General features: G+C 31.1%; 8 protein-coding genes and 1 non-coding gene across 9 annotated transcripts; 5 read left to right on the top strand and 4 right to left on the bottom strand.

The window, feature by feature from the left end:
• Positions 1-1622: 1622 nt before the first annotated feature.
• Positions 1623-2832, bottom strand: BX663DRAFT_492181 (Sucrase/ferredoxin-like-domain-containing protein). Its single transcript, XM_051525180.1, has one exon. The coding sequence runs from the start codon at positions 2739-2741 to the stop codon at positions 1929-1931; it is 813 nt and encodes a 270-aa protein (XP_051387827.1). The 5' UTR covers positions 2742-2832; the 3' UTR covers positions 1623-1928.
• BX663DRAFT_492176 (histone-fold-containing protein) lies at positions 2697-3633 on the bottom strand. The gene is made up of 5 exons (XM_051525179.1): positions 3524-3633; positions 3378-3467; positions 3156-3319; positions 2965-3091; positions 2697-2880 (listed from the first exon to the last, which is right to left on the bottom strand). Exons 1-4 carry the CDS (start codon positions 3579-3581, stop codon positions 2972-2974), a joined length of 432 nt encoding a protein of 143 aa, XP_051387826.1. The 5' UTR covers positions 3582-3633; the 3' UTR covers positions 2697-2880; positions 2965-2971.
• A 424-nt stretch (positions 3634-4057) lies between these two features.
• On the top strand, positions 4058-5600 carry BX663DRAFT_464238 (S-adenosyl-L-methionine-dependent methyltransferase). Its single transcript, XM_051524012.1, has 5 exons — positions 4058-4149; positions 4209-4464; positions 4544-4632; positions 4690-4826; positions 4887-5600. Exons 1-5 carry the CDS (start codon positions 4075-4077, stop codon positions 5572-5574), a joined length of 1245 nt encoding a protein of 414 aa, XP_051387825.1. The 5' UTR covers positions 4058-4074; the 3' UTR covers positions 5575-5600.
• BX663DRAFT_492172 (ammonium transporter AmtB-like domain-containing protein) lies at positions 5588-8291 on the bottom strand. Its single transcript, XM_051525178.1, has 10 exons — positions 8068-8291; positions 7901-8002; positions 7765-7828; positions 7597-7704; positions 7487-7521; positions 7384-7432; positions 7256-7325; positions 7130-7167; positions 6963-7067; positions 5588-6875 (listed from the first exon to the last, which is right to left on the bottom strand). Exons 1-10 carry the CDS (start codon positions 8176-8178, stop codon positions 5662-5664), a joined length of 1896 nt encoding a protein of 631 aa, XP_051387824.1. The 5' UTR covers positions 8179-8291; the 3' UTR covers positions 5588-5661.
• Positions 8292-8956: 665 nt separating this feature from the next.
• BX663DRAFT_t13 lies at positions 8957-9030 on the top strand. The gene has a single exon. It is a non-coding gene; the product is annotated as a tRNA-Val (tRNA).
• Positions 9031-10200: 1170 nt separating this feature from the next.
• Positions 10201-11023, top strand: BX663DRAFT_547505 (pinin/SDK/memA/ protein conserved region-domain-containing protein; the record flags this gene model as incomplete). The annotated part of the gene is made up of 4 exons (XM_051531017.1): positions 10201-10305; positions 10359-10478; positions 10558-10713; positions 10784-11023. 4 exons carry the CDS (start codon positions 10201-10203, stop codon positions 11021-11023), a joined length of 621 nt encoding a protein of 206 aa, XP_051387823.1.
• Positions 11024-11138: 115 nt separating this feature from the next.
• Positions 11139-14173, bottom strand: BX663DRAFT_492165 (armadillo-type protein). Its single transcript, XM_051525177.1, has 5 exons — positions 13255-14173; positions 12500-13163; positions 12241-12435; positions 11794-12185; positions 11139-11712 (listed from the first exon to the last, which is right to left on the bottom strand). Exons 1-5 carry the CDS (start codon positions 13948-13950, stop codon positions 11254-11256), a joined length of 2406 nt encoding a protein of 801 aa, XP_051387822.1. The 5' UTR covers positions 13951-14173; the 3' UTR covers positions 11139-11253.
• A 3760-nt stretch (positions 14174-17933) lies between these two features.
• BX663DRAFT_425093 (HAD-like domain-containing protein) lies at positions 17934-19080 on the top strand (the record flags this gene model as incomplete). Its single annotated transcript, XM_051522470.1, has 6 exons — positions 17934-18012; positions 18067-18135; positions 18195-18286; positions 18354-18696; positions 18758-18860; positions 18948-19080. 6 exons carry the CDS (start codon positions 17934-17936, stop codon positions 19078-19080), a joined length of 819 nt encoding a protein of 272 aa, XP_051387821.1.
• Positions 19081-21166: 2086 nt separating this feature from the next.
• BX663DRAFT_492149 (uncharacterized protein) lies at positions 21167-24608 on the top strand. The gene is made up of 3 exons (XM_051525176.1): positions 21167-21363; positions 21427-22624; positions 22657-24608. The coding sequence occupies exons 1-3, from the start codon at positions 21204-21206 to the stop codon at positions 24380-24382; spliced, it is 3084 nt and encodes a 1027-aa protein (XP_051387820.1). The 5' UTR covers positions 21167-21203; the 3' UTR covers positions 24383-24608.
• The last annotated feature ends 740 nt before the right edge of the window (positions 24609-25348 follow it).

The raw sequence follows: 25348 nt of genomic DNA, 5'->3' as shown, positions 1-25348 counted from the left end.
ATTAAAATAAAATAAACCTCTGTTATAGTATTCAGCCTAGAATAACATCAAAATAAATAATACAATTCAATATTAGCTTGAATGGGTTTAAATTATATGTCATACACAAGAGATTAGTTTTGCTCCTGTCTTCCTATCAGACCCAGATCTGTTTTATTTAATAATATTAAATTAATTTTTTTTTTTTTTTTTTTTTTTTTTTTTTTTTTTTTTAATTTAATTAATATGCCTAGTATCACGGATATATTTAAATTTTTCCAGTTATTAGTTATAATAGGTTGATTAAGTACTCAGAATGAATAAGTAACATCATATATAAACAATTAAAGCATGCAAGAAAAATGATTATAACTACATACGTACAGATGTAAAGGTAAAATAAAATAATATACTGTATTTTACGTAAATTAATCAAAAGAAGAGAGATAATAAAAATATATATCTAAAAATAGCAAGAATAATAATAGTATTCCTACTATTATTTACAATATATAAATACATCTTGGAAATATTTAATTTCTTGGTTTTGATACTTATTGTATTCTCAAAGTATCATAAAGAATATTGTTGTATCCTTATATCTTCATGGTGACTATAATATTAGTCAAATAAGTAGGTTTGAACAGGAAGAAGTCAAACAGAAGAGAGATTAATAAAATGAATCATGCCATTGTACATAAGCATAATTTCGCTAATTTGTTAAATAATGCTTTAATTAATCAAATTATCAAGACTAAATTCTTATCATTAAACACTTGCCCTTGGCAATTTCAGTCTTCAAGATTAATTAGACATATTCACTACTTATTGAAGGAAAAGAGTTAGAATATTTATGAGAGGTGTAGTAGCTCTCGGCTGGAAATATACAAATAGATAGTAGTTGGACTCTTTTTAAGCAAATGACCAATATGAACAGCTATTGTGGAAAATAAAAATTGCCTCTAAATCAATAGAGCATTAATAAATATTCATTCAAAAGTATTGGAAGAGATTAGATAATCAAACTATTCAACTTTAGGTAGAGCCTTCAACCAAGAGGTTGTGTAAATGTATTCCCAATTTTCTTTTTCTTTGTCCAAACTGTACATTCAATTCAGTCGTAAGACAAGACACTAGGCAATTTGGATAGAAATCAAATTTCATTTGCTTATAATCAAGTGGCTTACATAATTTGATTTATAGCTATAACTTCATCAAAAGAAAAAAAAAATTGTTAGTATGTTTCCTCAAATCATTACGGTATAATAGCTATTAATTATCTATGCATAAGCTACTGATGCCATTAAGAACAATGTTAATATAACAGGTTCAAAAGTTATAGAATTGTTTAGTAGTTTAATATATCAATGAAAAGAGCCTCTATTATCATATATAAATACATGTGTATGTACTGTAGCTTAAATCAAAAAGCTTTAAGGAAGGAGGGGAGGAAGAAGTATGAATCTATTAGCAAGCATTAAATATAGTTGGTTTATTAAAAGTAAATAGCATAATAGGTATCCTCGGTAATATAAAATTGAAAAAAAAAAAAAAAAAAAAAAAAAAAGAATAAGCATAAGCATAAGCATAAAAAAAAAGTTAGCTTATCTCTCAATCAATTACTGAGGCTTTTCATTTTATAAATCCTCAGCTGTTTGAAAATTATTACCATGCTTATGAGATTTATCTTAATGGGTTAAAGGTTAAAGTAATATCACGAGTTTATTAAATAAATAAATTAACACAGTATTTGACAATAATATGTATACATATTTATGTAATTTATAAAGAAGGTGGAGTCACTTGTCCTCTCCAGATTTCTTTAATGACTTTTCTATAAATAATATGTCTATCCACAATATCAGCTACATGGCATTGTCTTACGTTTCCATAAAGGTGTCCACCTAATCCACGCTGATGAATAATAAGATTACCTGCCCATTTATGTCCTATACAGAAGATGGGAATAAATGTAAATAAAATATAAATATGTATACATGTATATATTCCATAGTTATACCTCCGAAATGGCTCGTTCCCCATACTTCTACTTTTCCTTGTAATCCTTTTTCTTTAATAACTCGATTAAATTCTTCAATAATTAATGGACCAATCTTGCCACATCTTAAATCCCGACGAGCATGTGTGCAAACTAGAACTACTGTATCCGCTTCCATATCCTGCCAATCCACAGAAGATAAAGGATTATGAGGATTTTGCCAAATGGAAGACAAAACTTGATATAAATTTGAATTAGATTCTAATGTATCTTTTTGCGTGGTAGTAGTAGTAATGATTTTAAATTCAGGAAACAATAAAATGTCTGTCTGATTAGGTGAATGGGACGGCTTCTCTGTTACCGTAGTCAGCACAAGCCGCCCTTCTTCTTTTTCTTGCTTGGTTGGGGTGTGTGCTCTTAACCACTGATTTTCTGTATTTTGAATAGTATGCAAAATACCACCTGGTACAGCTTCTACTTTAGATCTTGTCCATTCGAGAGCATCAGGACCAACGCAAGCGACGAGATGACGTAGAGTAGATGAGGGTCGAGTCATATCTTCAGACATATCGATCTTTTTACCCAAAACATCTGGTATAGGATGATTTCGACAGGGGACATATCCATTAGGGGCAGCTGCCTCGTTAGAAGGACAACAAGGCTCAAATCTTGAAAAAGGAAAAGGCTTTGGATCAAAAGGTACAGAATGATAGAAACGAGTAACAGGTGGTATTCTAACAGCTAATGTTTTACATAACAACATGATTAAAGCAATAAAAAAAAAGAAAAGAAAAGAAAAGAGAAACAACAAGGAAAAGAAAGAAATGATAACCTATTTTTATACATAGACAAATATATGACAGCGCGCTTGTTCGGGTAAGAGAAGAATACTTATATTTGGGCTAAATAAATTTTAATGTGTAATGTTATTATTATTATTGTTATTTTAAAGAAAAAAGAAAAAGAAAAGAAAGAGAAAACTGTACAAATTGATTATTGCTGTTGTGCTTCATATTTAATACGTGATTGAGCAAAAAGTAATTCTTGTTGTCGTAGTAATTCCTCTTCTGAGATTCCCGTATTTTCTAATCTTGTACTCTTTCTATCTCGATCCTATAATAAGTTGAAAAAAAAAAATTAGATTAAATTGCATATAATTTAAATTGTAGCTATGAACCTTTTGTTGCTTTTTGTGTTCTTTGAAAACTTCATCTACTTCTTCAACATACTCCTCAAAACCGAGTGCTTGTAGTGCTGCAATCACATGCTCTCCAGCAATTGTCTTTTTTGTTTCTTTTTCACAAATTTCATTAGCTTCAGAAGCAATCAAGTGAATAAATTCTATATTGATTAAGAGTTACGACATGTTTTTATTTTACTGAATTTTAATCATGGTTACCAACACAGCAATCAATTAATAGATCGCGAGTGTCTTTTGCACAGACAATGTCTTCTGGCATCATTTCATTTATTAATTTTTGAACAGTAGCTATTGAATGCTTATTTAGTTGATTACTTTTAAAGTCCTTTTTTTAACACTCTTACCTTTGGGAAGTGAAAGATCATCATCGCTAGTAGGCGCAGAACGCTCGTTATCACTCATTGTATTTTATTGAGAAATAATAATAATAAAAAAAAAATAAAAAATAAAAAAAGATAAAAAAAAACTGTTCTAATTGAATTTAATTTTTCCTTTTTTATATTGTGACCAAATGTTTTATAGTTGTGGCTTTCATAACTATAACAAATTTTAAACTGATACAAGAAAATAATATGATAATGAAGTAGTGTTACTTATCAAATAAGAAAATAATAAGCATAAAGTGTGAATAAAAATTGAAGAATTTAAATATATAAATATTCCATTATTAAATATCAAATTTCTTTCTTATTCTTAATAACCTCACTCAACCTACCATGTATTAAAGCTATTTAGAAAATAATTAATATGCTAAAAAGCCATTATTATTATTTATTTGTATTATGGCATCAACGCGAAATTTATCATAAAAAAAAATGGTAACGTGTGACTGAATAAACCCCCTTCTTTTTTTTCCCTTTTTTTTTTTTTTTTTTTTTCTAGTATTTATCATCTAATGTCCTCTAACATTCCTGGTGTGGAACAACGCGATCCACAATATTTTGGTTACTATGCTCAACTTCAGCACCAAGTAAGAGTCAATTCAATTATATAGTTATTTTTGTTTTGTTTTGCTAATTACTTCATTAGCAAAATATGCTTCAAGATACAGTTCGTACCTCGACCTACCGTTCCTCTATCCTTTTGAACGGACCAACATCTTTTAAGGATAAACTTGTCTTAGATGTTGGTGCTGGGTCTGGTATCCTCTCTTATTTTGCTGTCCAAGCAGGAGCCAAAAAAGTTTACGCAGTTGAAGCATCAGCAATGGCTGGCAAGATGAAAAAGTTAGTTTCGGATCCAAATAGAAATGCTTTCTTAAAAGATAAAATTGAAGTTATTAATGGTAAATTAGTATATGATGAAGGGAAAAGTTAGAAAATATTAAATTATTTTTTTTTCCTTTTTTTTTTTTTTTTATGTAGCTAAAATTGAAGATCCTGATTTACCTATTCCTCAAGTGGATACTATTATTTCTGAACCTATTGGCGTACTCTTATTTCATGAAAGAATGGTAAAGTGAGCTTGTTTAATTACTTACTACTATAATTATAACTATTCGTATATTTAGTTGGAAAGTTATGTTTATGCAAGAGATCATTATTTGAAACCAGGAGGAGCCTTATTTCCTTCAAAGGGTACTATTTTCCTTGCTCCTTTTACGGATGCTACGTTATGGAGCGAAACGATGGCTAAAGCTCGTTTCTGGTAAAAATTATGTCACATTATTTAAATTGATATCTATTATTTATATAACGGGCTCTTTAGGGAACAACAATCATTTTATGGTATTGATCTTACTTCACTATATAAAGATGCTCGCGATGAAATGTTTGGTATGCCGGTCGTTGGTCATTTTGATCCAAATAACTTGATTACAACACCTTTTAATGGTTACAATGTTGATTTTACTACAATTACTGTAGCTGAGCTACAAGATTTAACAATTCCTTTTGAATGGACAGCACAATATACTGGCCTTATGCATGGTGTTGCAGGCTGGTTTGATCTTTTGTTTGCAAGCACGAATGAGGGCACAACCATTGAGATGTCCACAGGGCCCGCAGCTGAGCGTACACACTGGCAACAAGTTAGATTTTTGTTTAAGGAACCTTTGGCAGTAAATGCACGACAACAGATTCGTGGATGGATGCGATGTATTGTAAATGATATGCGAAGTTATACGATCTATGTTGAAGTGACAGCTACAGATGGAGTTGAATTAAGCGACCCTAATGATATAAATAGATTTAAGGAGCAACAAGAAACAGGACCTTTAATGCGTCGTGGTATTTGGGAATTACACGAACAAACATATAATTATAATTATACACCTGGAATGATGCCAGATCATAAACCTGAATATTCATGTCTTTATGAGCCTGAATTTAATTTAGATAATCACGATTTAGAAGCTATGAATGTTATGGAAACTTATGAAGATTTTGTAAACTAATAAAAATCTATTCCTTTATACATATATATATATTGTATGTATATAATTATTGCATATATTTATTTATTAGTACTATTATTACTATTCTTATTTATATGTTTTTTTTTCCTCTAAATCCTCGATATTAGTGGGTGTATTTTGTCCGCTATTTGTAGCCGTAGTACTTGGTCCAGCTTCATCTAGATCATAATAAAAGAAATTCGGTGTAGACTGATGCGTTATATCTTGTAATTCATGCGCACTTGACTGATGTGATTGAGTCTGATGTAATTTTTCTGTTGGAGGACGAGTGGCAGCATCTAATTCCTTTGACAAGCTTCCACCCATTTCTTTTTCATTTTGTCCATAATTTAATATAACAGGTTCTTCCATACTAAACGCACCGCCAACGGATGCATTATGAGTCCTCTTTGATTTCTTTCTAGCCATTATTAAGTGACGCAAGTTAAAGCCACCACCAATACGTCGTGCAGTGGATGTACTTGAAGGTACAGTATGAAGATGTAAATCAATTCCACTAGGATTGCGGACTTGTCTATTTAAAGTGCCATTTACATGCTCATCTAAATTGACTTCACGACCATGCTCTATCGCAGCCTCTTCAGCTTCTTCTAAACGACATCTGTTTTCTTCCTCCATTTGTTGGATACGAGCCTGCTCTTCATCCATTGGTAAATAGCCATAGGCACGCTCACCCATCTCAGCCCAATCAGTACCAATAATTTCATCTTCATCTGCTAATCTTAATTTCAAGAAGGGGAACTTGTTCAAGACGACCAAGATAATATACGTTATCACAAAGGACCACGCAGATACACTGGCAATAGCAGCTAGCTGGACAGGTACTTGAATCCAATTACCATCTAGCCAGCCACCAAGTGGTATAGAATCGAGTGGCGTATTATCAGGATAACTAAGTGCAATCACCCATCGTTGGGCAAAGATACCGGTTAACACAAGCCCCACAAGTCCTCCAATGTAATGAACAGCAAAGACATCAAGAGCATCATCAAATCCTAGACGATGTTTGTAACGAATGATAATGTTCGAGATAATGGATCCAAAGGCTCCAAAGGCAAGAGAACTGCTTTGAGAGACAAAGCCTGAACCAGGAGTAATCGTAGCAAGACCAGCAACGGCACCTGTACAAAGACCAATAATACTCCATTTACGAGTATGTTGATAATCCATTAGGACCCAGACTATAGCAGCTGTACAGGCTGAAAGGTGAGTACAAATGAGGGAATGAACACTACGGGCATTAGCGGCTAAAGCACTACCGGCATTAAATCCCAACCAGCCTATGAAAAAAAAAATCATAACAATAATAATAATGAGTTTAGATGTATTTATAGAAGAAGAAGAAGAAAGAAACATAGGTCACCTACCAAACCACATAAGAGCTAAGCCTAAGAACACAAAGGATACATTGTGGGGTGTATTCACATTTTCATTATAGTCTCTACGTTTACCAACAACCATAGCATAAGCGACTATTTTTAAAAGAATATTAGCATGTATATACAATATATACATAAATATATAATAGTATTACCTGCTGCTAAACCACTAGAAATATGAACAGGAGTTCCACTATTAAATATATATATATATGTATATAAATATATAAGCAACTTTTATGAATTAAAAAAATACATCTGTATATGTATATTTTTTTTACCCTGCATAATCCATCACACCTAATTTGTAAAGCCAGCCTGTACTGCTCCAAACCCAATTTGTAATAATATCTTAAAAAAAAGGGGGGTTAAAATAATATTCCAAGTGCAAATGTTCTATTGTAATTACCATAAACTAAAGTTGTCCAAAGAAAAATAAATAAAGTAGCAGGACCTAGCTATTAAAGACAATCAACTAGTTGCTATGATTAATATGTTAAATTTTATCTTACCGACATACGTTCCGCGGCAGATCCAAATGCCAATGCTAATAATAACAAAAAAATTAGTCACAAGAAACTTAAAAAATATATCTCAAGTATAATAAAAAAAAAAACTATACCTGGTGTGATAGCGGCAAACATGCATTGAAACAACATGAATGCGGATGCGGGAATTGTTTCTCCAGTTAAATGAGGTGCTTTTCCTACACCTCTTAACAAGAAATGCTCTATTATAGGTGTCAGATATCTATTACTAACGATGATATTTTTTTTCTACAAATTATTACTTGAATCTCCAATAAAAGGTGTTCCAGTATTAGAAAATGTAAGCGAGTATCCAATTAAATACCACTAAAATAATATAAAGTTTAGGAAAATATGTATGTATTTGTGTATATAATTCTTTGCATTTAATTTAATTACCTGAAAGGAAACGATAGCTACTGACATAACTGTTAAATACATTAAAGATAAAGCGTTTTTTGCTCTTGCAAGACCTGCATAAAAAAAACCTAGAGCAGGTGACTGAGGGAAATCAAAAAAAAAAAAAGTAAGTATACAGTCTAAGCACTTATTTGCCCATCAAATACCATTAAAAAGACAAGTGCTGAACAAATCATAACCCAACCAGTGTCACCATCGTTAATATTATATGCTGTCACTGAACCTATATTTGGTAACTCTGTTGTATTTGTTGACATGTTATAAAAGAGAAAGAAAAGAGCAAATTTTTTTTTTTTGGTTTTGTTTTTTTTTAGAAAAATATAAGAAAAAAATAAAGGGCAGATTATTCGATCTTTTATTATTATTATTTTTTTTTTTTTTGGATAAAAGATAGGTAAAAAAAAAAAAAATAAAAATAAAAAAAGATAAGGCGGAAGTTAAAAAATAGATTATAGGAGAAACTATCATCTGCTAACGTAAGGTCAAAAATACAGTTTATTACGGTCCACATACGTAAAGAAAAAAAGGGGAGATTATTATATTTACTATCATTTAGATTCAAAAATATATTTATCCTGAATCAATGCTACATAATATACTATTTTATATTATTTCAACTTTGTATAGTTAAGGTTTTCATTCTTCTTTTTTTTTCATTTGTATAACATATGAAAATTGAAAAAAAGGGTAACTTAGGTTTTCTATAAATTGTATCAAATAAATCAGCAATAGGAAAATGAAGTTATTAAATAACATATACAAATATATTATTATATATATAAATAGTTGTCAATCATCCAATAATAAAAAAGAAGCATTTTCTATCATTAAGTATGTTGCTAGAAGTAGCCGACGAATTATTTTTAAGAAAAAAAAAATTCATACAGGGTGATTCACCATCAATCAAATATTTAAGCCTTCAATAAGATAGTCACACAAGATTGACAACGAAGATACTAAAAATGGAAGTTGGTCACGTGACTTTTCTTTTTCAAAAGCATTGATTATAATTCTAAAAGAAAATTTTCAAGGAGCGTTTTCATGGAGAAGTGGTTTAACTCGTCACTTTCACATAGTGAAGATCGCCGGTTCGAGCCCGGCTGGAAACACTCTAATTTTTTATTTTTATTTTATTGCCCTCCTCTCATTGTATTTTAATCTTATAAGTGTTGTGCCCTTTACAACGAAGACGACCATGGTTGCAATTAATTATTATAAAGTATAATAGGCGCTAATGATTATATGGAAGAAGTAGAAGTGTCAGTCTTTTTATTTCACATTCTACTTGTATTTATAATGTTATATCCAAACTAGCTTGTCATACCATGACAAAAGTTGAAGAAGATACATAAATATTATAATAATTGAACCTTCTTGTTTCACTGTTTACTGATTAAATCTGACAATATTATTATTATACTTTTTTTTGACGTTGTGAAAGAGGTTCAATGAATTATAACTGGTAAGGGATTATTGTTATGAGAATCAAAAGAAGGACTCCCTCTCTCTTTCTCTCTCGGTTATTTATTTTTGGATCAAATAATAACAAAGATAAATTATTAAAGATTACTACTTGTTGATTAGACGTACTGATATAAAATTGTCGGCTTTTGATAACAATGTGTGTAAAAATAGATATTCTATCAAAACGAAACTGGACACTTATTATTAATGATCTGAATTCTTTTAGCTAAGATAAAAAGAAGAAGCCATATTTAACTATTTTTTTTTTTATATACGTACTATGTTCTATACCTATCTCCCTAAAGCTCAAATATGTTTGCACATCCCTTAGTACCTTTCCGGGTAATAAAATATGTAGTCTAGTATATGAGGTGTCAAAAGTTTATTCATTTTTAAAGAGACTCTTAGATACTACTAACTTATAGAAGCTTTAGATTAAAAATCTAAAATTTCAATTAATAGTAAAGTAAACTCTAAAATCAAATTATAATGTATACTTAATAAAGTAAGAAATACATTTTAGCCGTTAAAGATATAGAGACTTTATTATGAATGGCTAAAAAAAAAAGCGTTAAATAAGAGTATAACAATAAAAAAAAAGACCTGTATAAAACTAAATTATAGACTGAAATAAAACATGCAATGAAAATGAAAGGAGTATTATCTAACACACAAATAAATAATGGATATCTTGTCAAAAAACGATGATGAATTTTTGGTATAAAACACAAAGTAAAATTTTTAATTGACGCGCGAGTTTATTTTCTTATTTTTTTTTTTCTCTCTCTTTCTTCTCTTTTTTTTTTATTTTCAAAATGGTAGTCCCATCCAGTATAATTATACCTGCACATTCTTTAAGTTCAGAACGTAAACGTCCTACCGATACAACATCTGAAGATAACACATCAAGTACAGAAGAGGTATTTTACAAATGAGACTTATTTTTGTCAATTTTACTGATTATTTATTATAGATAAAGAGGCCACGTTTAGATGATACAGAAGCAGGGAAGAATCGTAATAGACGATTATTCGGTGCTCTATTAGGCACATTAAATAAATTTAAAGATGAAACAGAAAAAACAAGCGAAATTGTAAGATATACATATATATATATATATATATATTTGTCAACTTTGTGTTTATATAGAGAAGCTGACATTAATTGTTTAGGATAAGAAAAGACAGGCCATTAACGAAAAGTTACATGAACGATTAGAATTAGAAAAGAAACAGTTAGCTGAAAAACTTAAAGCTCGTAAAGAGGAAAAAATGCGATTAGCAGAACAAAAGAAGCAAATAGAGCAGAAAATGTGGGAGGAAAAGAAGGTAAAACTATAAATAAATAGTGTAATGTATACATGAATTGTTGACATTAAATTTACTCTCATCATTCTAGGAACTAGCTGAAATTATCCAAAATGAAAAATTAGCAAATTTTTTAAAAACGAATGTTGCTCAACCTACCTTATATTACTTACCAGCAAAATTAACAAAGGAGATGGAGGAAATAATTAAAACACAAAAAGAAAAAGCATCAGAGGCGAGAAAACGCTTTGAAATGAAAAATGATGAATCAGATCATGATGATCGTCACCATCAAAATAAAAGTTCAGAAGAAAATAATAAAGATAATTAGTCATAAAATATACATATTTTTGAGGGTAATAATAAATCCATTATATTTTTATTATAACGTATAATTTTCTTTCTTTTTCTTTAAGGAAACAAACAAAAAAAAAAAAAAAGTATTTGTATACATATGCTACTTATTGCCTGAATAACAAAGGGGGGAAAGTTACAAATTTATCTCTTTTTCTTTTGTAAATAGGAATGAGGGGTATGATTATCATGTTTATATAAACCTGCTTATTGGTCAAGCATAGTAATTTTATCTTCTAATAACAAGCTTAAAAGTTTTTTATGTCCAGGCCCATTTAACTTTTCAAGCTTCTCACATACTCTACCTGATAATATTTTTCTTTGATCTACTGTCAAAGCAGGGCAAGAAAGTAACTTTTGAATGAAAACAAGTCCACGTACTTGATCCGACAAAACTTCCATTAAGATATCCTGTCTTGTTAACAACTCGTTTAAAAGCATCTCTTGGGCTACTAGTTCACTTGTTTGATTAATTAGTTTATAAATAATTTGCGAGCCTAATTTGTGGGCACATAATTGGGGCAGATGTCCCATAAGTCGGCCTGTAATGGCTTGAATGCGATTCTCAATGTCCGTTGATTCTATCAACCAGGATAAAAGTAACGCACCATTGGTATTAGTAGATAATGCAACTGCATTTTGGCAAAGTGAAGCTGCTACAAATTTCTAAATATATGCATATATAGAAAAAAACATAGATTAATACATAATAGATATATAATATACTATTTATAAATGTGTATATACTTTTTGATATGATGTCGCATATTCACTTTCCAGTATGCCACGCATGGATCTTGCGCCAAATCGACCTTGTGCAATTGTCATTAATTTTTCTACCATGGCATCAAATACAAATTGAGAACTTTGAAGATCATTGATACGAAGACAACATTGAACTGCATAATTACCAAATTGATCTAGCAATAAGGGTGGGATATAAGGTTGAAGATGTGTATTAATTATATGCACTTGTTCTGGTAACTTTGCAAGATCAATTATCTTTTGTGTTGCCCAAGTACCATTTTTGTGAATACTGATAGCAGCTAAATGAGGTGCTATACGTTCTAATAGTTTTGTTTTTGTCTCTTCACTACATTTCTCAAATAATCGTTGAACAAGAGTATTGCCAATATAATCTATTATAATAGAGTTAGAATGATAAAACATATTGAAGTTAAGCTTTATGGTTACCACTACTAATTTCTGCAATACAATCCATACATTGAAAGGCAATAGCTTCTGCTTCTTCTCTTCCGTTATTGGGTGCACTATCAATTTTTTTACGCATTTCTCGAAGTCGATTTGCATCAAGTAACTTCCGATTAACACTCAGCTCAGGAACTGAAGGTATAAAATCAAAATAAACATGTGAGGCAATCTTCAAATCTAATATACACCCATTGAAATTAATATATAAACATATTTATCCCTATTGTTTTTTTTTGAATACCTTTTACAAATGATTTTGCTGTTTGTTCATTAACACCGAACTGTATCATATATTCATAAATCTCATTTTGCCAGACTGTCGTTGTTGGATCCATTAACGACAAAGCTTCATCATCCTCCTGTTTAATGCTAGGTATCTTAGCGAAACCAACTCTAGCGACATCTACTTCATTTGCTAGAACTGCATCCCTTGCTCTTACTGCACTCTCAATTGTTTCAAAATTAATAAAACCACAGTTTTTGTGCGACAGGACACGTACCGATTCAATAGCACCAAACCTGGAGAACATGGCATGCAATATAGTAGGTGTAATACTATTTGGTAGGTGGCCTACCCATAATGCTCGAGTTGCTACCTGATGATCTGGTTCAGTACCTATTTTGCCGAACCCAATACGAACTATACATTGACCTATACGACCGCCCATTCGATCCAATACCTCTTCCTTAGCTCTTACTGCATCTTCTGCCCTAAAAAAATTAACGAAACCACATTCTTTTTCTGCTAGGAGACGAACACTCTCGACAGGCCCAAAAACTGAAAAGACTTGAGTAAGAATATCAATGGTGATTGTAGAGTCAATATTGCCAACCCATAAAGAGCGTGATATGAACTCACGATGCTGTACTGAAGAAGTTGGTGTTGATTGACTAAAATAGGGCCTCTAATATATGTATATACAAAAAAAAAAGAGCGAATAAAATTGTTTTAACGCGTATTCATATAGTTTCTTTCTTTCTTTTTTTTTAACATACCTCAGCAGGAACATAAATAATCTGATCTTCTTCCTTTTGATTTAACATGTTAGCTAATAATTCTGAATCACCTAATGATAATGTTTGCTGCTCATCTTCCTCACGCATCGATACTAATAATGGAGAAGCTCTTCCTCCCCAAAGCCCTGCCGTTAAGAGACGATCGGCACGTCCCATACTTGATGCTCTTGGTCGATTTATCAAAAAACTCTGCTGTTGCACATTTACTTCACATGTATTCACAGAATACGATCTACTACGATTGCTACCTGACAAAAGGGATCGGCTTGGTAAATGAAACTCAGGTGGTGATTGGTGATGAAATAAAGGATTCGTGGTTGTTCCATCTTCATCTTCTAAGCCTAAGGAACGCATAGTGCGAGCAATATCATTTTCTAAACTTTGTTGTTGGTCTGACCAAATAGGTAAATTTAATGAACCAGAACGATGTCGGCCATTACTATTTGAGGCATTAAGTGTATTTAGTAAATAGGTATTGGTTGGTAGGTCAACTGGCTGAATAAAAGAGGGCATTGTACCCGCTCTAGGTCTCCTAGGGATAGGATTGGTGTTATAAATGATGTTTGCTGGCGAAGAAAAAGGAGTTGAATAGGTGGATTTTGGAGTTAGGAAGTTTAAATTATATTGATCATCTTCAAATACAATATCCAAATCTCTTATGTTATACATATACATATAAATATAATATTTAATAAAAGCTACTTTTTTTTAATAAATAAATAAATAAATAAATAGGAACCTTGTTGCTGATGAAGATGGATAAACAGGTCCCGTCAATTGTCTTGATGGGTTTGCTGTTTCTTTCATGACTTTTTAACTTAAAAAAAAGGAAAGGAAAAGGAAATAATTACTAAAATAAAAAGGTGACCTATATATACACACAATACAAAAAAAAAAAAAAAGGGAGTAGGAAAAAAGAGAAAAAAGATAATGATAAAAGCGGAGAAAAGGAGAGGAATTAATAGTAAACTTGTTACACAGGTATATTTAGCCTTTATTTATTTTTTTTTAAAAAAAAGGAGAAAAGAATTTGGAGATTATATAAATTTGTATACATATTTTTTTTTTTTTTTTTTTTTTTTTTTTTAAAAATATGAACGCATGTGTACTTTGAAACAATTATTTTTATTTAAACTTTGGAAAACCCAACATTGTGCACAAGATATTAATTATATCCAAATTGCCCGGGTGAGGTCATCAATGATAAAAGATACTAAAAAATCCCTCAAGGAACAAGGATAAAAAATGAAAAAAGAAAGGAAGTTAAAAATGTACATAATGTAGTTATTGAGAGGAGCCAGTCAAGGAATTACTGTTTAAGTTGTGATGGCAGTATAGGTAAATTTTTGTGGTAAAAAAGGTAATCAAGCTCATGAAGGATTGCACAAATAACTGGTCAACGGACAAACTAAGAAAGTATGCTAGAGTATGTGCGTGGTTATTCTGTAAGCAGCTGATTCAAGATAAATAAGAGAGGATCCTCAATAGTTTCAGACATTTGAAGTTGATAGCATATTTGGAGATAATAGATGGTATGTTGCTTTGTCAAAAGTGATTTAGAGTGCTTTGGGCAATAAGTTGAATGGACCACCAGGTAACTATTCAAGGCGCCAACGAATGCATCAATTACATTTAACGAAGTATAGGATCTAACGAGATAATTGGTCAATATTGTGTTAGTAACTTTGATTTATTAGGAGTACTTCTATGTTGATCTTAGCTGTGTTATCTATAGAATTTAATTTATTGTTTAAGTTTGTTTGAGTGTTAAAGATTATGTTTCAAGTTGACAGTTTTTCCAAACTAGGTTAGATAATAAGAATTTCGATCATAGAAATTTAGTAGTGGAATCTTGTAGAAGTGATAGTAATTGAGATAAAAGAGTATCTATAGGTAAACCTAAGGAAGGTAACAAAAATTGAGCTTGTAGGATATGTAATCTATCACGCATGAACAATAATTTAGCCATATGTAGCATGGTTTTAACAATAGACGTTCTGAAGTCGCTAAATAGTTCCCTGATACACTTGTTTTGAGCATCTTCCGATCTACGGTACTGAGCTGAAGCAATTTTAGTAATAGCTAAACTATATTCAAATCAAGAGCAAAACATTTGGAAATAGAATCAATGAGACAAAAGCTTGTAAAATCCTTTGCTATCAATGCCAATAGCTGTTATTTGGCTCATAGTTGTAAGGGCTTTGTTAATGTTACTAAAGATAAGCTCAGATGTATAAAGGACTACATCCGTGCTAAATGGTACACCCCCAAGATAGGAAAATGAATCATGTCAAGCGTCGTTTAGGTGGTTGTTATTTAGTTTTTAAATGAGAATTAAAGTAAATGCATCATAAACTATTGATTAGAATCTAGAAACAAATTGTCAGGTATAATTATCTGAAAGGAAGATGACTCTATAGTACCAATAAAGTAGTCAACAATACTAGTTCCATTAAATGTGATGAACGTAAGATGGCCATATTTTAGTCGTGGGCTTTTCTAAATAATCATGCTATGCGATCATATAACTAATTATATGTAATTTTGCCACGAGGATTGAAAGTGGAGTCACCAGTATATGAATCCATCCAAGCGTTAAAGTCATCATATATAATTGCTGCTTTTATATTATTAAATTTGGTGGGTAGTCGCTCTAATATTATGGGCACTTCTGAAGTATTCATAGTAGGTGGAAAATATAAAAAGTGAATTGGTTAATTTGAAATAGTTAAGGATTGCCATATGTTATATGATGGACTAGAAATGGAGTATTGGGATTCACTAATAATGCAACACCAAGCCGACCACTACGGCTAACAGAAGAGCTAATTGGTTGACTATACGCATGAGCTTATTGTCAAGAGGTTGAATATTTATTAGGAGATAAAATCTATGTTTTAATAATAAATAAAATAGAATGGAAGTTTACTAATTGTAGTATTGGCTTAATAAACACATGTGTATGGTTTATTTACGTTTGAAAATCCAACTTCTTAGTCCTGCCAAAAACCCAATTTTTTTTAACAAGGTACAATTTTTGGTTAATCAGTACAAATAAATAAATAAAGTAGTATTTTACTCTAAAAAGGGACGATTGGAAATTTTATTTAAGACAATTTTTTTAGCTGAGGTGGACTGATGGATATTAAGACTATTTTAAGCCGATCTCTAGCTATGCATAGCTATTTATGCTAATCAGCTCCAGCTTTCTGAATACATCTAAATGGCATATCTTCCTTATAAGCCTTATGAATAATGATCATGCATGTTTTTTTAATGCAGGGCATACTTTCATTTCCTTTTTTGAAAATTTAGTTTTTTTACAGGTAAATAAATCTAAAAACTAGTTTTATTTCGTCTAAACCTATTTTTGCTTCTTCCCAGATTTGTATTAATTGATCTAATTTTTATGTAATTAGTCTATATTTTATCCAAAAATACTGTAACTGGAATTCCTTCATTGGTACCTTAGTTGGCTATCTGGTGGTAAACTAAGGGATGTATCTTTCACATGTATCACAATTGGAGCCGTCGCCGTGCTTTTGAATGTTTGCATTTTCACTACCATTTGTACTTGCCTTCCTTAATTGATGATCCAACATCATTCCTTCTCAATTTGCTCCCACTGCGTAAACCTCATTGTCCCTCTGATTGTCTTAGTTGGTTTACCTTCTGGCCCATCCTATGTATCATTCTATATGAATTGGATTATTATTTCTATGATGAATTTCCTCCTTCTCCTGTTGATCCTGATCGCAATCTGTTGAACTGGTTACCCAAGTAATAATGTGAGTCTCTCTTGTTACTCTGATCTGGTTTCTTTTTTCTTTTTATTTTATCTCTTTTTCCTTATTATATTATATATTCTTTCTATTATTTTACTCTTTTCGTTCTCCTTTTTTCCCTCTTGTCTTTTACAAGGGGTTTTATTCTTATAATTCCCTTATATCTGGCTCGGGCAATACAACGCATTTCGTTACTACATGCTCACTGTCAAAAATTTTTAAAAAAAAAACTGAAAAAAAAATAGAATTTAATCGTAATTGGAGTTTCATTTACGCTGGCATCTAGGTTGGTTAACTGATGGTGTCCCAAAGCCATACCTCTTCCTTTCAAATGATAAGCTCACTCAATCTCATGCTACTGTCTGTTTAAATATGTATTGCCAATTACAAATGCCCACCACCATGGCTAGTCCTTTATCTTTTCTACTTACCCACCTTTCTAGCAAACGTTGAAAGTCTTTTTTTTTTTTTTTTTTTTTTTTTTTTTTTTTTTTTTTTTTTTGCACAAATAGCTCCCCTATTCCTATGTGGATAATTCGCTAACCAACAATATGTAGTATACTTTTTGAACTTGATTACCTTCATTATGGGAAAATCTCACCTGAAGTCCCACATTTACTTGGCACCGACTCAATCAACTGATTATGTAGTAATTATTCTAATGTTTGAAGGTACTGTTCTTTATTCCTTTTCTATTATTTATCTTTTCGCTCCTTTGATTTAGCCCGAACAATACAGTATTATTTTAAAAATTTTATTCAATAAAACAAAAATATTTAATCATAGCTGGAGTTTCAAATGATAATCAATAGGATTACCAGTAAAAAACTTTTTTTTCTTTTCTTTTTTTTCTTAATTTTAATTAATTTTAACATGCTTGAATATTTACAAACAAAGGCTGAACGTGAAGCTTTTATTGACAAATACGATAATTTCTTATTTGACTGCGATGGTAAGATATATTATAGAATAATAATCTTTAAATATTGATTAATGAAATTTTTAGGTGTTTTATGGGAGGGTACTCGTGTATTTGATAATATTTCTGAAGCCATGAAACTTTTACGTGAAAAGGGTAAAAAAAAAAAAGGTCATGCAGATTGAATGACATTGTAATTGACTTAACATTATTAGGTAAACGTGTTTTCTTTGTCACAAATAATAGTACCAAATCTCGTGTATCTTTCTTAAGTAAATTTGAAAGTTTCGGTATCCAAGCAACCAAGGTAACAAATATACCATACATCATTTCTATATGCAAATAGATAACTTATCTATGACATCATGTGTCAGGAAGAAGTCTTTAGTTCTGCTTTTGCCACTGCTTCTTATCTTAAGAATGTTTTAAAGTTCCCCAAAGATAAGAAAGTTTATATTATTGGTATGAATGGTATTCGTGATGAATTAGCTGCAGAAGGAATTCGTAGTTGTGGTGGCGAAGAGGATGCAGGATTATTCGAAAATGAAAGCGTCACCGATGATAAGGAAGTCGGTGCTGTTGTTATTGGTCTTGATACAAAGGTCAATTACAGAAAATATGCAAAGGCTTATGCCTATTTAACTAGAAACGAAGGCTGCCATTTCATTGTTACTAACGAAGATTCTACTTATCCTCAATTTGGTTCATTTTATCCCGGTAATGATATTATTGGTATTTTGATGTAGTTTACATACTCATTTTTTTTTTAAAAAAAAAGGTGCTGGTGCTATTGCTGCTCCTATTATTACAGCTCTTGGTAGACGACCTGATGCTGTTTTGGGTAAGCCTGCACAGAATATGCTACAGGCCATTTTTGCAGAGTAAGGGGAAAAAACTTAAACTGTTTATAAGAGAAGGCGTCACTAAAATGGCTTTCTTTCCTTTTTCTTTTTATTTTTTCATCTTAGATATCAACTTGACCCTAAAAAGACAGTTATGATTGGTGATAGATTAAATACAGATATTGAGTTTGGTGTTAATGGTGGCATTGATACTTTATGTGTATTAACAGGTAAAACGCACATTTTTTTTTGGATATAAATAAGGATTTGCAGCCAATGAGTGTAATATTGAATAGGTATTACAACAAAAGAGGAATTGTTATCGCCTGAGAATACAGTTAAATCTACTTATTATATGGATTCTTTTGGTGATTTTGCAAAGAGGGATTAAAAGAAAATATATAGACTATTAGAATAAAAGTAAATATTTTGCAATAGAGCATTTTTTATGATACACTGCCTGTAGTAGACTACTTTTGTGCTAGAATACTGAAATAAATGATAAACCCAGCATTTCGGTAATTCATGCGTCCCTTTTATCACTTATTTCTTCTTAAAATAAAGCTGTTACTTGGATAAAAAAAAAAGGTATCGATTTCCCTTTGTCTCAAGCATAACTCTTTATTGATACATTTCTCTTTTTGGATTTCAAACTACCTAGTTCAAACTAAACAGTCTTTAACTATAATTTTTTGGCAAGCTTTGATAAATGCGTAGTATAAGTTTAAAACTTTCGCCTAAGTGAATTTTTTCTAATATTGCACTTAATTTTAAAACATTATTCCTTTATTGACTTTCAAGAATTAGATAGAACGAAGAGATGTATATACACTTTTTGGTTTATCGTAGTAATCACAAAGGAGGCGGTGCAATATGTTTTGTAATCATCCTTTGAGAACAAGCTCATGATAACCTCAACAAACCTAATTATCTTATGAATTTTAGTCTCTATTTTAAGAGGCTTTGACCTATCCTCTATACCTGTTCTCCTCCTCCTATTTATTTAAGAATAATGGAATTCTTTTTCGTTTTTTTTCTCTTTATATTATATGTATAAATAAATGTATTATATTATCACTTTTCAAAAATTGAACTTTTAAAGTTAATTGTATTAAAGGATGAAAATATAACCGATAATACTTATGTTTGCGCCTTTTATACTATCCATTTCCACACTTAGTTTCTCAACTTTACTAATTTAAGAAGTTTGAATAGATTTGTATTGCTTTATTTACTGTTATTTTCATATATAACGAGTTAGAATTAATTATACAATTAATAGTAACGAGTTAATGCTAATTTAAAGAGATCCATATGTATCTACTATTACTGCTGTGTCAAAATAGTTTGAATGCGATTACATACTTCAATTTTTTCGATCTTTGTGAGTATGTAGTATTTACATGATACTGAATTATTCAGATCAGTTTAATAAAACAATAGTAAAAAAGAAAGATAAAACACCTACGCTGGTGACAAAGATAACTACCTTATAGTCAATATCAGTCTTATTATTATTATTATTATTATGTTGCTTTCTTTTTAATGAGTTACTTGAATAAACTTTCTTAATACTATTTTACCCCCTTAAGTTGTACAATTTTGTTTTCCTATTTTCTTTTACTTTTACATTTCTTCCTACAGTATTTTAGATAAGTTTATTTATTTGTAGACCATTAGAGTTTATTTTTTTTTTTTTTTTTTTTTTTGAAATTTACTATAAATCTTGAGAATGCTATTTAAACATCGATCTGGTATTCACCCAGTAAATACTTGGCTGTTTAAACACCGATATCCACAAAACGTATAAATACTCTTACATTATTAACCTTTCTTTTGTATAATTTTAATTGAACTTAATTCTTAATAAACTATATTAACAAGTCTCAACGTACTTCTTCTGTCTGTTTTCTTTTATTTTTCTTTTATTATATTCTTACCTGTAATGTAAACCACAATAATCCCAAAAGGGTTTTTCTTACCTTTTTTCCATAGCGATCTGACCAGGGCATAACAGCATATAAATACTATGTGCTCATTAATTATTTTTTTTTCAATAAAATTCTTTAGTTTAATCATATTATCTTAAAGAATTTTTTTTTGTTTCCTCTTTTTATCTAGTCATATACACAGATAACTATCAAAATTCTATTAACTGATTAATAGTATCATTGTGAGTTTTTTATTATTAGTTATCCTTATCCAATTACTGTTCGTGTAATTTTGTCCAAATTAGTTAGAGTATGTCACTCAGTCGGAGTGCCCTTAGTATAGCAAGTGTATTTACTAAGCTTTTCATTATCTTTTATTTTTTTGCGTTTTCTTTCTCTTTTTTTTTTTTTTTTTTTTTTTTTTTTGCTTTTTTATTTTTAGTATCATATAATGATACAAAATATGTATTCTAATGAAGCAATAGAGATAGGACAAGGAATAAATTCGCTATCCAGCGCAGAGTATGAATATAGGGGCTTAATTCAAAAGCAAGGTACAATATACGATATGGACATAGAAGAAGATGAAATACTAACAGAAAATACAAGAGGTACGCTTATTTTTTTTGTTGTTACCAAAAGGCACGTTGGTTAATATTCGTAATCTATTTTAGTACCAGATATAAATGACCCTGATTTTTATTGCTGTGTCTGCGACAGAACATATACCAGTAAACTTATCTACAAATCACATCTTAAAAATTTTCATAGCTTCGCAATAGAACTACCTACTCAAAAAATAAATTGTCCTATTCGTTATCCAGATCTTGAACCAGACCCTAGTGATCCTGATTTTTATTGTCGTTCATGCGATCATTCATATTCTAGTGCCTACAGTTTTAGGACACATCTAAGACGTTTTCACGATATCATAATAGAGAACCCCTCACCTCCACAAAATAGTAACCGTCCTATTCGTTATCCAGATATCAAACCAGATCCCAATGATCCCAATTTTTATTGTAGATCGTGTGATCATGTATACTCCAGTTTTCGCAGCTTCAAACACCACCTTGCAAAATTTCATAACATTATTGTGGAACCGCCACCATCGCGACTATCTATGCAGAGTATTAATTGTCCTATCCGTTATCCAGAACTTGAGCCTGATCCCAAAGATCCAAACTTTTATTGTAGGTCTTGCGATCACACCTATTCTAGTTTTCGTAGCTTTCGTACTCATCTTGCCCAATTTCATAAAAACATTATAGTGGAGCCACCATCAACTAATGAGAAACTTAAACGTCCTATTCGTTATTCAAATCTTCAACCAGATCCCAAAGATCCCAATTTGTATTGTCGCTCCTGTGATCATACATATTCTAGTAATCGTAGTTTTAGAGATCATCTTAAAAACTTTCATAACATCATCATCGAATTACCTCCACCACCACAAAATATGAACAATCCCATTCGTTATCCAGATCTTAAACCAAACCCCAAGGATCCTAACTTCTACTGCTGTTCATGTGATCATACATATTCTAGTAGCTACTCATTTAAAAAACATTTAGCCAAATTTCATAATATTGAATTAGAGGACCAGGCAAAATCTTCTGCATTAAATTCAGATACTGAGCCAGATCCTAAGGGCCCCAACAAGTATTGTCGGATCTGTAATCGTAAATATGCAAGTGTCTATGGCTATACAGTACATCTTGAAAAGGTTCACAATATACGAATGAAACCGGTTAGAAAGATGCGCGTACCTAGACCTGACGTTAGGCCAAATCCTAGGGATCCTAAACACTACTGCCGTTCTTGTGACTACATCTATGCCGACACTTACGGCTATAGAGCGCATTTAAAAAAGTGCACAATATCATTGTAGAACCCGCAGTTAGAACAACCATAGTAAGGCCAGAAATTGAACCTGACATAAACGATCCTAACAACTATTGTCGTTCCTGTGATAAAACATATGCAAATATTTATAGTTACAACACTCATCTTAAAAATATTCATAAAATCATAGTGAGTCCTTCAATGATTTCTTTGATAGAGAATGGCAAAGGTGATGATTACTTCCAGGGTTTAGAATTAGTTGAATCGTTTTTGGAGACGGAAAAGGATGATTTAAGATCAATAAGCAGTGATGATCCAGAAGAAACAAATGAGAATGATGAACCAGAGAATAATGAACCAGAGAATACTGAAATAGATGAGGATGAACTAGATCTGAAAAATCCAAACTTCTACTGTCGTATTTGTGATATAAAATATGCCCATAATACCAGTTACAAAAGACATCTCAGAAGGGCACATAATCTGGTAAACCTTGCAACACAACTAAAGTATACTCGTCCTAACCTTAAGCCAGGAGTTATACCTGATATAAACGACCCAAATTTCTTTTGTCGATCTTGTGAAAGGGTGTATTCATGCGGAGAGGTTTACAAAAAGCATTTAAGGAATGTTCACAAGATGGTCACTAAAAAACCGAAAATCCTTTATACCATTAGCAAAATACCTACGAATGAACAAAGTGTAAATAACTCCGATAGTTGTTGTAATATTTGCAACAAAACATATTCAAACAAATATAATTTAAAAAAGCATATGAAAAATGTTCATCGAAGGAAAGCAAAACGTGTAATAAGACAACAAATAACGATCAATAATCCTTTTCTTTACTGCTATTCTTGTAAAGTTGAATATATGACAGAAACTAGTTACCGCCAACACTTTAAACTTTTTCATCCATCTAAACCAGGTGTAGAACCCAATGCGGATGATCCCCATTTTTTTTGTCGCGCTTGTGAGATGAAATTTCCCAATGATACTGTTTACAAAAGACATATTCGTATCTTTCATCAAATAAAATCCACGAAAAAGACTTCAGATCCAGCGATATCGACATCTATTCGACAAAGACATAATACTGTAGTGGCACCATCCTCGTCAGATCCTATACTCAATATCGATGACCCTAACCATTATTGTAATGTTTGCGAAAGACAGTATACCACTAACGGACATTATCGAACTCATCTTAAAAATATCCACAAAATCAAGCTGGTACCTCTTTTAGCATCTTACGTGGCCAAACCAGATATTGAACCGAACATTCACGATCTTAACAACTATTGTCAATCATGTGAGGCCAAATTTTCTAATAAAGCAGGCTACAGAAGGCATCTTCGCGATAAGCACAAGATGCGTTTAACACCCTTAATCACACGTGATGCTGAGTCTAGGTCAATAAATAACCACGAAGACGACGGTGGTTACAGGAAACATACCAAAGACAAGCATAAAGTAACATTTACAACGCCCCTTGAAGCAATCCCCGTTCAACAAATACACAATGACGTTGATAACCGCTGCAATAAGTGCAATATTGATTTTGTTAATCGTAGCCTTTATCGTGAACATTTAAAAGAGAAACATAGGATGGAATCAGATTCATTATCTATTAGAGGACAACGGAACACATCAAAGTCAAATCTTGTGCCTGATGTTTATGATCCAAATAATTATTGTCGCGCATGTAAGATAACGTTTCTAAGGCGTAAAAACTACACAAGGCATTTGAGGGATAAGCACAAGATGAAGCCATCTAAAATTTAAAAAGGATAATGGATTGTTATGCTGCGTCATACATGAATGTCACTTAAAGAAAAAAAAAAGAACCCCCCTTCCTTCTTCTCCCCTCCCCATCCTCCCAACTTTATGTCGAAAATATCTCGTATAAATAATTATACTATTATATCTATTTAACTATATAGCTTCTATATAATAAAATATATAAACATACGCACGCAAAAAAAAATAAAAATATAAAATCAGCTTGTCGATATTTACAATATATTAAAGATGAAGATAAATCATCAAAATATTCTTATAATTTTGAGTTTAAGCTATTGATATCGAATTCTCTTAAGTATAAGATATTATATTATCTCTAAACATGTCTATGTGTATATATACATACATATATAATATTTCATGATAAAATAGAATATGCACATATAAAAGGAGGATTTGCTCAAACTAAACAATTTACAATCCTTATGTTGGTTTAATTTTTTCATAATTATAGACTGACTGCTACGTAATCCATAAATCAGCTTCTTCTTAATTCAAGAAAAAGATGTATATATTTGAATACTAAATATTGTTTCCTAACACATTATTCTTTGATTCAAGATTTATTTTTATAAACCGCCTCAAACTATACTGTCCTTCATCTATTTTTTTGTTTTGTTTCAGCAGAAGTTCTATATAGCAATATCTACAATTCAATAAGGATAAATGTAATTCTGTAAAGAGGCCTGTTTTGATATGGAAGTTTGTTGATTGTTTTTCTTCTTGAAGTTTGACTCATAGCCTAAAGCTTATTCTTAGTTTAATATGAAATTCTATAATTAAGCAACTGTATCTCTCTATATATGAGAAGGATTATTTTTAAAGAACGGCTACTATCTCAAGGAATGATAATATGACTGAGGTCATTAAGTATAGTAGAAATTACGTTTAAAAATTGAACGGAGGATATAACTCATAAATTAGCTGTTTTTTGAGCTCCGATGATAA

The sequence above is a fragment of the Cokeromyces recurvatus genome (genome assembly GCF_025118155.1).
Source record: "Cokeromyces recurvatus strain NRRL 2243 chromosome Unknown BX663scaffold_1, whole genome shotgun sequence".
In the NCBI taxonomy this organism is placed as follows: domain Eukaryota; kingdom Fungi; phylum Mucoromycota; class Mucoromycetes; order Mucorales; family Mucoraceae; genus Cokeromyces; species Cokeromyces recurvatus.
The sequence above is the reverse complement of the archived record's forward strand: the minus strand, read 5'-3'. Positions and strand labels throughout refer to the sequence as shown.

Bases quoted from the DNA above. Each gene is read 5' to 3' on its own strand.
- BX663DRAFT_464238 (XM_051524012.1), top strand. From the start codon at position 4,075: ATGTCCTCTAACATTCCTGGTGTGGAACAACGCGATCCACAATATTTT. The intron at 4,465-4,543 runs GTAAATTAGTAT...TTTTTTATGTAG, and splicing joins TAAAATTGAAGTTATTAATG to CTAAAATTGAAGATCCTGAT. The intron at 4,633-4,689 runs GTAAAGTGAGCT...TCGTATATTTAG, and splicing joins TCTTATTTCATGAAAGAATG to TTGGAAAGTTATGTTTATGC.
- BX663DRAFT_492176 (XM_051525179.1), bottom strand. From the start codon at position 3,581: ATGAGTGATAACGAGCGTTCTGCGCCTACTAGCGATGATGATCTTTCA. The intron at 3,468-3,523 runs GTAAGAGTGTTA...AGCATTCAATAG, and splicing joins TGATCTTTCACTTCCCAAAG to CTACTGTTCAAAAATTAATA. The intron at 3,320-3,377 runs GTAACCATGATT...TAATCAATATAG, and splicing joins ATTAATTGATTGCTGTGTTG to AATTTATTCACTTGATTGCT.
- BX663DRAFT_492181 (XM_051525180.1), bottom strand. From the start codon at position 2,741: ATGTTGTTATGTAAAACATTAGCTGTTAGAATACCACCTGTTACTCGT.
- BX663DRAFT_492172 (XM_051525178.1), bottom strand. From the start codon at position 8,178: ATGTCAACAAATACAACAGAGTTACCAAATATAGGTTCAGTGACAGCA. The intron at 7,829-7,900 runs GTAATTAAATTA...ATATTATTTTAG, and splicing joins TAGCTATCGTTTCCTTTCAG to TGGTATTTAATTGGATACTC. The intron at 7,705-7,764 runs GTAATAATTTGT...CACCTATAATAG, and splicing joins ACCTTTTATTGGAGATTCAA to AGCATTTCTTGTTAAGAGGT.
- BX663DRAFT_492149 (XM_051525176.1), top strand. From the start codon at position 21,204: ATGATACAAAATATGTATTCTAATGAAGCAATAGAGATAGGACAAGGA. The intron at 21,364-21,426 runs GTACGCTTATTT...AATCTATTTTAG, and splicing joins ACTAACAGAAAATACAAGAG to TACCAGATATAAATGACCCT. The intron at 22,625-22,656 runs GTGCACAATATC...ACCCGCAGTTAG, and splicing joins TATAGAGCGCATTTAAAAAA to AACAACCATAGTAAGGCCAG.
- BX663DRAFT_492165 (XM_051525177.1), bottom strand. From the start codon at position 13,950: ATGTATATGTATAACATAAGAGATTTGGATATTGTATTTGAAGATGAT. The intron at 13,164-13,254 runs GTATGTTAAAAA...TACATATATTAG, and splicing joins TTATTTATGTTCCTGCTGAG to AGGCCCTATTTTAGTCAATC. The intron at 11,713-11,793 runs GTATATACACAT...GCATATATTTAG, and splicing joins ATGCGACATCATATCAAAAA to AAATTTGTAGCAGCTTCACT.